Raw genomic sequence first — 8,694 nt, forward strand, 5'->3', positions numbered from 1 at the left:
TCGGTTTCATCAACCGCTTGTGGTTCCAATGGCGCAGCATACCCAAGCAAATTCGGCGCCGAAGCAGCCTCCTTTTCCGTGTCCATTGGCGCATCAATTCCGAGCAGTTGCGGCGCCGAAACGGCCGCTTTTTCCACGTTCGAGGAAGCGGCAAACCCTAGTAGTTGCGGCGCCGAAACAGCCGCTTTCTCCATCTCCAAGCCTCCTCGTTTCCCATGCGCAATTAATGTTGATGTCTCCCCAATCATCAGTTCCGATTTGTTCGCCTGAAAGTCGCCGGTGAAAGGCGCGGTTTGAACTGAAGCGGCCGCTTTTTCCGTGTCCAATGGCGCATCAATTCCGAGCAGTTGCGGCGCCGAAACGGCCGCTTTTTCCACGTCCGAGGGTGCGGCAAACCCTAGTAAATGCAGCGCCGTAGCAGCCGCTTTCTCCATCTCCAAGCCTCCTCTTTTCCCATGCGCAATTAATGTTGATGTCTCCCCAATCGTCGGTTCCGATTCGCTCGCCTGAAAGTCGCCGGTGAAAGGCGCGGTTTGAACTAAAAGCCGCGTGGTTTTTCCAGATTTTCTACGGTAGCTATCCTCGCCATCGTCGGTCACCAATCGTCGGCCTCCCACTTTTTCGACATCCCCATCACTGGCCGAAGCGTCGCCGTCGTCCTCCTCGTCTCCGGCGGCCATGTGCATGGATAGTGTATTAGTGCGTGTTTGATATGGTGTGCTAGTGTGTGTTTTAGAGAGAATATTTTTAGAGAGAGAATTTTTGTGGTCCATAATCCCTACCCGAGATGAAACCTTGGTCAAGTTCGTTTCACTTTCGTACAAACTTGTCGTTATTATTATGCTTAGCAAATTTACCACACAAATGCTTGGGTGTAGACCAATGCTTGGTTCAAGTTCCATGGAATTCTGAGAACGTTCAAAATTTAGCTGTTGTGCACGATTTTATTAACACAAGTTTATTTCTCTTTCATACTAACTTGTAGTTATTATTACGCTTAGAAAATTTAGCAAATAAATGCATGGGTCTAGACCTACGTTTTGGTCAAGTTTTTTGGAATCCTAAAAATGTTCAAAATTTAGTTATTTTGCAGGTTTTATTAATGCAAGTTTGTTTCCCTTTCATACTAACTTGTAGTTGTTATTATGCTTAGCAAATTTACCACATAAATGCATGGGTATAGACCTACATTTGAGTCAAGTTGCGTGGAATGGGAACATTCAATATTTTGCTTTTTTGCACGGTTTTATTAAAGAAATTTTGTATGAATTTCATACTAACTTGTAGTTATTCTTACACTTAACAAATTTAACACACAAATGCCTACGTTTGGGTCAAGTTTCGTGGAATTATGAGAACGTTCAAAATTTAGTTGTTTACACATTTTTATTAAAGCAAGAATGTTTTCTTTTCATACTAACTTGTTGTTATTATTACGCTTAACAAATCTACCCCAGAAATGCATGGGTCTAGACCTACGTTGGGTCAAGTTTCGTGGAATTCTGAGAACGTTCAATATTTAGCTGTTTTGCACGGTTTTATTAAAGTAAATCTGTTTCCCTTTCATACTAACTTGTAGTTATTATTACTCTTAGCAAGTTTACCAAACAAATGCATGTGTCTAGACCTATACTTGGGTCAAGTTTTGTGGAATGCAGAAAAACGTTTAAAATTTAACTGTTTTGAACGGTTTTATAAAGAAAGTTTGCTTTTGTTTCATAATAACTTGTAATTTTTATTACGCTCAGCAAGTTTACCACATAAATGCATGGGTTTAGACCTACGGTTGGGTCAAGTTTCGTGGAATTTTGAGAACGTTCAATATCTAGCTGTTTTACACGGTTTTATGAAAGAAAGCTTGTTTTCCTTTCCTACTAACTTGTAGTTATTATTATGCTTAGCAAATTCACCACACAAATGCATGGGTCTAGACCTACATTTGGGTGAAGTTTCGTGGAATTATGAGAACGTTCGAAATTTAGATGTTTTGGACGTTTTATTAAATCAAGTTTGTTTGCTTTTCATACTAACTTGTAGTAATTATTACGCTTAGCAAATTTACCATAGAAATGAATGGGTTTAGACATACGTCTGGGTTAGTTTCGTTGAATTATCAGAACGTTCAATATTTAGCTGTTTTGCAGGATTTTATTAAAGCAAATTTATTTTACTTTCATACTAACTTGTAGTTATTATTACTCTCAGCAAATTTACCAAACAAATGCAGTATCTAGACCTACGTTTGGGTGAGATTTTGTGGAATTATGAAAAATGTACAAAATTTAGCTGTTTTGCACGGTTTTATTAAAGCAAGTTTGTTTCACTTTCATACTAAATTGCAGTAATTATACCCTTTGCAAATTTACCACACAAATGCATGGTTCAAGACCTGCGTTTGGGTCAACTTTCGTGGAATTCTGAGAACGTTCAAAATTTAGCTGTTTAGCACGATTTTATGAAAGAAAGTTTGTTTTCATTTCATAATAACTTGTAGTTATTATTACTCTCAGCAAATTTGTCACACAACCACATTTGGAGGGAGAGAAACATAAGACGTTTTGAGCAAAGAGAGAGGACTCCGAGCACCATGGCGTTATTGATAGTTGATGATGTCAGGCAGCGAATCATTAGTATTTCATTAGCTAGTTCTATCAGTACACGAGCTTTGTATAGACTATGGCGTATCCCTTGGCCTGTCGAGGGAGAAACCACCAGATGATCACTTTGTTGTACTGTACCATTTTTTTACTTAATGAAAATTACATTTACCGCTCCACCATTGGTTGGATAGAGATGCGCAGACGAAGCATTTTTCTCCAACCCCACGATCCTCCCTGTTCGCCAACTGTCCATATGGAGTTATTCGATCCTCCCTGTTCGCCAACTGTCCATATGGAGTTATTCCGTAATCGTCCGTGCTGCAACCACTCAACCCAAATAGATGCTCACACATCTTGGTGGGTGTATTCTTTGTAACGAGGAGGCATTGGAAACACATAGCCACCTTTTCTTCCGATGCCGTTTCAGTAGATTATGCCTTGCAGCTGTTCGGCGGATTATTCAAGTCCCTTGGCCCAACCAGGAATGGGGAAGGGACGTCGAATGGGCAACACGAAAATGGAGAGGGAAGCATATTATTAATACAGCCTATCGAGCACTACTTGGATCACTCGTCTACCATATATGGCGAGAAAGAAACTTGAGACGATTCCAGCAAATTGAGCATCCGGCAAACGTTTTGGCTTCCTTCATTGTAGATGATATTAGACAGAGGATCTTGAGTATTAATATGCCTAATTCCATTAGTACAATTGCTCTTTATAGACTGTGGCGTATTCCTTGGCCTATCGAGGGATAAACCAATTAACTGTTGTACAGTACCATTATTTTCATTTACCCAAAAAAGAAAATTACATTTACCAAAAAAAAAAAAAAAAATTTATCACACAAATCCTTGGGGCTAGACCTACGGTTTGGGTCAAGTTTCATGGAATTCTAAGACAGATCAAAATTTAGCTCTTTTGCCCGGTTTTATTGAAGAAGGTTTGTTTCAATAATCTGCACCCTACCAACATAAGAAAGAGTCATACCCTATTCCATGTTAGATTAAAATTCTCTCTCTAAAAATTCTCTCCCTAAGCACACACACACTAATGCACTACGAAAAACACACACATGCCATTGGAACCATACACTCGGCCGGAGATGGTGAGGAAACGCCAGCCAGCGAAGAGAACGTCGAGGAGGAGAGTGAACGACGAGAGGAGGATGGCTGCCGTAGAAAAACTGGAAAAAACTCGCGGTTTTTAGAGGTTGACGACGATAGGGAAATTCAATCCGCGCCTTTCACCGGCGACTTTCAGGCGAACCAAACTGACGGTTGGGGAGACATCAACATTAATTGCGCATGGGAAAAGAGAAGGCTTGGACATGGAAAAGGCAGCTGTTTCGGCGCTGCAATTGCTCGGGTTTGCTACGCCCTTGGACATGGAGAAGTCGGCTGGTACGGCGCCGCAATTGCTAGGGTTTGCTGCGCCCTTAGACAAGGAAAAGGCGGCTATTTCGGTGTCGCAATTGCTAGGGTTGCTGCGCCCTTGGAACCACCAGAGATTGATGAAACCGAGCAGCCGCGGGGACGAGAGGGGCGGATTTACGCAGAAACCGAAAAGTCGCCGGACGAAGTTGTAAAGTCGCTGGAATCTCTGGAGACTGATGAACGTTCCACCGTTTAATCTACAAGAATTCCTACGACTTGCTTACACAATCATTGATGAGGGTGATGAGGTTAGTCGTGAAGCGTTGAATGAATTGAAAAACAAATGGGAAACCCGTTTTGGACCTGAAACGATTCCAAAAGTTTTTCCGGCGTCCATGGCTGTTCGAACGGAATTGCGCAAACCTACAAGGCATGTTTGGAGAAGCCTCATACCGTCTACAGCGTTGGAAAGAACGTTTGCTTTAGGATATGCTCTTCGCAATGCTACTCCTGGCGAGAATCTGCCGGTAACACGATTTTTCGACGACCATTCTGACCGGATTTTGACAAAAACGATGGGTAGAAATGCTGGACCTCTCTCTGGTAATTTTCCGACTAATCTGAAGGAATTCCGACCGATGAATACCGAGAACGGAGTGCGGCCGGCGAGAACTCAACAATCGCCGGATTCTGCTGAGATGGAGCATGACGCTACTGCTGACGTCATCGTTGACTTGATCCATGACACAATTGATGACATCACTGCTGACTGGAACATGACACAGCTGCTGATGCAGTCGCTGACCTATGCGATGATGCAGGTAATGACACAGGCGCTGATGCAACTGCTGATGTACTACATGACATAAGCAATGTGGGAAAAAATAGTGTTCTCCCTACACAAGAACGTTCCTTTCTTAAGGGTTTGTTTGTGGGCAATATACCATAGAATGCAACTTTGAATGTGGATGTTGATGACAAAATTGCAGACGCTTTCAATAATTCATCTCGGAGAACTCTCTCTTATATACCACCCACAATACAAAATGGTGAAGTGGTTGTTCGACCTACGATAGCAGATATTCGAAATGGATCAACGAAATGGAAGACCACTGCAGTTGGTTATTTTCTTGGAAAACGACCGTATTTTTATCATGTTAAAGATTTTGGCTTTTCTACCTGGCCTGCATTGCGGGAGGTGAAAGCCACAACGAACGGTTTTTTCTTCTTCCAATTCAAGACTATTGCATATATAGAAGAAGCAATTGAAGGTGGGCCGTGGTTGTTTCAAGGACAACCAATTGTTCTGCAGAAATGGGAACCAGGAATGGTGATGAGGAAATTAAAGCATACACAGGTCCCTATTTGGATAAATAGAGACAATTATCGGTAGAATTATGGACTAAGGCGGGCCTCAGTACGGTGGCCAGTGGTATTGGCAAACCCCTCTATCCGGATGCGATTACGAGGGCATGCACGAGACTGGGCTTCGCTCGTGTATGTGTGATGTTGGATGTAAGTTCGAAATTACATAAACATATCATAATTATGACGCCTGATGAGGAAGCAGGAGAGACACCGTGCAAAATTGACGTGGAATATGAGTGGATACCTCCCAAATGTACTAGTTGTATGATGCTAGGCCATGCGGCCAAGGATTGTACTCTCAATAAACCATCCAAACCAATTAAACCACCAGTCACTGTTTACGTCCCTAAAACGGGACTTGGGAGGCTGCCACCAGTTCATGATCAGGAGATAATACCACCCACCCGAGGGGTGGATAAGCAGAGAGATAGGCGTGAATCTCCTAGTGGTGGTGCCGTGAGGTCGAGTCAGGAGGATAAGGGTAAGGAACTTGTTGTATATAATACGTTTGATGCCCTACACTTACTTGATAATGCAGATGAGATGTCATGGGGTCCTAATCATAGCAGCCCCATCTGTGGTGATCCTGTTGAATGCAGCAATATGGAATGTACGTGGCCTGAACAAACGCGACCATCAGTTAGCAGTCCAAGACATCGTTGATGAATTCAGGTTACAATTTATTGGACTTCTTGAAACTCGAGTTCGTGGAAATAATGCATCTCTATTTCAATCTATCTTGCTGCCCCAATGGAAATGGTTTACGGATTATGGATCGTCGGGTAATCGAGTTTGGATTGCCTGGGACGATAATTTTGTTGATGTTGATGTGGTTGAATGTGGTACTCAATTTATCCACTGTCATGTTGCTACTCGTGCACCTCATGAGTTGATTGTTGTCACTGTTGTTTATGGAGCTAATGAAGTGGCTGAAAGAAGGGCGCTTTGGGGAACCCTGGAGACTAAAGCTACCCAATGTATCGACATCCCATGGTTGGTTGGAGGGGACTTTAATGCAGTGCGAGATCTAAGTGAAGTGTGTGGCACTTCCCGAGATATTAAAATAGCTATGGACGATTTTAATGCTTGTATTGAGAATGCAGGATTACTCCCACTACCCATGCAAGGTGAATGGCTCACGTGGCATAACCGCAGCGCGACACCACGGAACCTGTGGAAAAGACTGGACCGTATGATGATAAATGATAGATGGATGGCTCGGTTCCCGAATGCATCTTATTCTACCCTCACCCCACGCACCTCAGACCACTCACCGATGGTGCTTCATGGGGATAGACAACAGCGATTTGGAGGTATGTTCCGATTCAATAATTACCTCGTCCATTCACCTGAGTTTATTGCCAGTGTGAAGAATATATGGCAGCACAACATTATTGGAACACCTATGTATTCTGTAACACGGAAGCTCAAAGCACTGAAATCAGTCTTTAGAGAACAACGGAGGAATAAGGGTGACCTATCGCACAATGTGCAACTGGCTAAAGGATTTCTAGAAGCAGCACAAATACTTGTTAGCTCGAGTAGACGAGACGAACTATACATACAACTGGAACACTACTGCCGGCTTGTCTTGACCAAGGCAGCCAAAATGGAACAAACAATGCTACAACGAGCGAAAATGCAGTGGATGAAAGGAGGTGACCAATGCTCCCGGGTATTCTTCCGTAAGATTGCTGAAAGGAGATCGGCGAGGAGGATCTTACAGATCAATGATGATCATGGAGTCACCCAATTCTGAACCAGAAGAAGTAATCAATGAGTTTGTCACATATTATCAAAACCTCCTAGGTGGGGAAAGACGACAAACTGTGATAGATCTTCGATTCCTCCAACCTTGGGCTCGACATGTATTGACTGTGGAAGAAGCTAGCTCTTTACTATTACCAGTTACACAAGCGGATGTCAAACAGGAGGTTTTTGACATTGGAGAGGATAAGGCACCAGGTCCGGATGGGTATTCATCGGGCTTTTTCAAGGCTGCATGGCCTATAGTAGGGCAGGAGGTGACTACGGCAGTGATGGATTTTTTTAATACAGGCTGACTCCTAAAGCAGATCAATACCACCCTTTTGGCGCTTATACCAAAGGTACATGCCCCTATGACTGTCGTGATTTCCGACCTATATCTTGCTGTAATGAGTTGTACAAAGTTATTGCAAAGATCATAGTCCAACGGTTAAGTGTGATACTGGACAAACTTATTAGTCCGGGGCAAGCGGCGTTTGTACATGGAAGAAGCATTGGCGATAATATTATGCTGGCACAGGAGCTCTTTACTGGATACAACCAGTCCCGTCTACCACCCAAGTGTGCCTTAAAGTGGACATTCGGAAAGCTTATGATACGGTGGAATGGGACTTCATGATTGCTGTGATGGAGTTATTTGGGTTCCGTTCTACTTTCGTGAAGTGGATTGAGGTATGTGTTACTACTCCCACATTTTCTGTTGCGCTGAATGGGAAACCTCATGGCTTCTTTCCGGAGGCTAGGAGACTTCGACAGGGTGACCCTGTATCGCCCTACCTATTTGTGCTTGTAATGGAGGTTCTACAACTGGGATTATTGCAACTGATTGACCAGGATGAGTTATTCTCCTTCCATTGGAAATGTGACACAACCAGAGTTTTTCAGTTGGGGTTTGCAGATGATGTATTGTTATTCTGCCGTGCTGATATGGACTCAATTAGAGTCTTTAAGATAGGACTGGATCGGTTTGCTGAATGGTCAGGGCTCAGGCTGAATGAATATAAAAGCCACCTTATTATCTCACGATCAGCACAAGGATTGCGTGAGGAGATGATGACAGTACTTGGTTTTCAAGAAGGGGTCTTACCGATGAAGTATTTGGGACTACCGTTTAATCTACAAGAATTCCTACGACTTGCTTACACAATCATTGATGAGGGTGATGAGGTTAGTCGTGAAGCGTTGAATGAATTGAAGAACAAATGGGAAACCCGTTTTGGACCTGAAACGATTCCAAAAGTTTTTCCGGCGTCCATGGCTGTTCGAATGGAATTGCGCAAACCTACAAGGCATGTTTGTAGAAGCCTCATACCATCTACAGCGTTGGAACGAACGTCTGCTTTAGGATCTGCCCTTCGCAACGCTACTTCTAATGAGAACCTGCCGGTAACTCGACTTTCCGACGACCATTCTCACCGGGTTTTGACAGAAACGATGGGTAGAAATGCTGGACCTGTCTCTGGTAATTTTCCGACTGATCTGAAGGAATTCCGACCGGTGAATACCGAGAACGGAGTGCGGCCGGCGAGAACTCAACAATCGCTGGATTCTGCTGAGATGGAGCATGACGCTGCTGCTGACGT

General features: G+C 43.4%; 1 protein-coding gene across 1 annotated transcript; it reads left to right on the forward strand.

Moving 5' to 3' along the window:
- Positions 1–5,524: 5,524 nt before the first annotated feature.
- On the forward strand, positions 5,525–7,730 carry LOC105179617. Its single transcript, XM_011103262.1, has 4 exons — positions 5,525–5,825; positions 5,944–7,002; positions 7,154–7,368; positions 7,527–7,730. Exons 1-4 carry the CDS (start codon positions 5,525–5,527, stop codon positions 7,728–7,730), a joined length of 1,779 nt encoding a protein of 592 aa, XP_011101564.1.
- The last annotated feature ends 964 nt before the right edge of the window (positions 7,731–8,694 follow it).

The sequence above is a fragment of the Sesamum indicum genome, unplaced genomic scaffold (assembly GCF_000512975.1).
Source record: "Sesamum indicum cultivar Zhongzhi No. 13 unplaced genomic scaffold, S_indicum_v1.0 scaffold00179, whole genome shotgun sequence".
Lineage (NCBI taxonomy): Eukaryota > Viridiplantae > Streptophyta > Magnoliopsida > Lamiales > Pedaliaceae > Sesamum > Sesamum indicum.

Coding starts and splice junctions, on each gene's coding strand:
- LOC105179617 (XM_011103262.1), top strand. CDS start 5,525: ATGACGCCTGATGAGGAAGCAGGAGAGACACCGTGCAAAATTGACGTG. Junction 5,826..5,943: donor GTCGAGTCAGGAGGATAAGG/GTAAGGAACTTG, acceptor TGTTGAATGCAG/CAATATGGAATGTACGTGGC. Junction 7,369..7,526: donor GGCCTATAGTAGGGCAGGAG/GTGACTACGGCA, acceptor GTTATTGCAAAG/ATCATAGTCCAACGGTTAAG.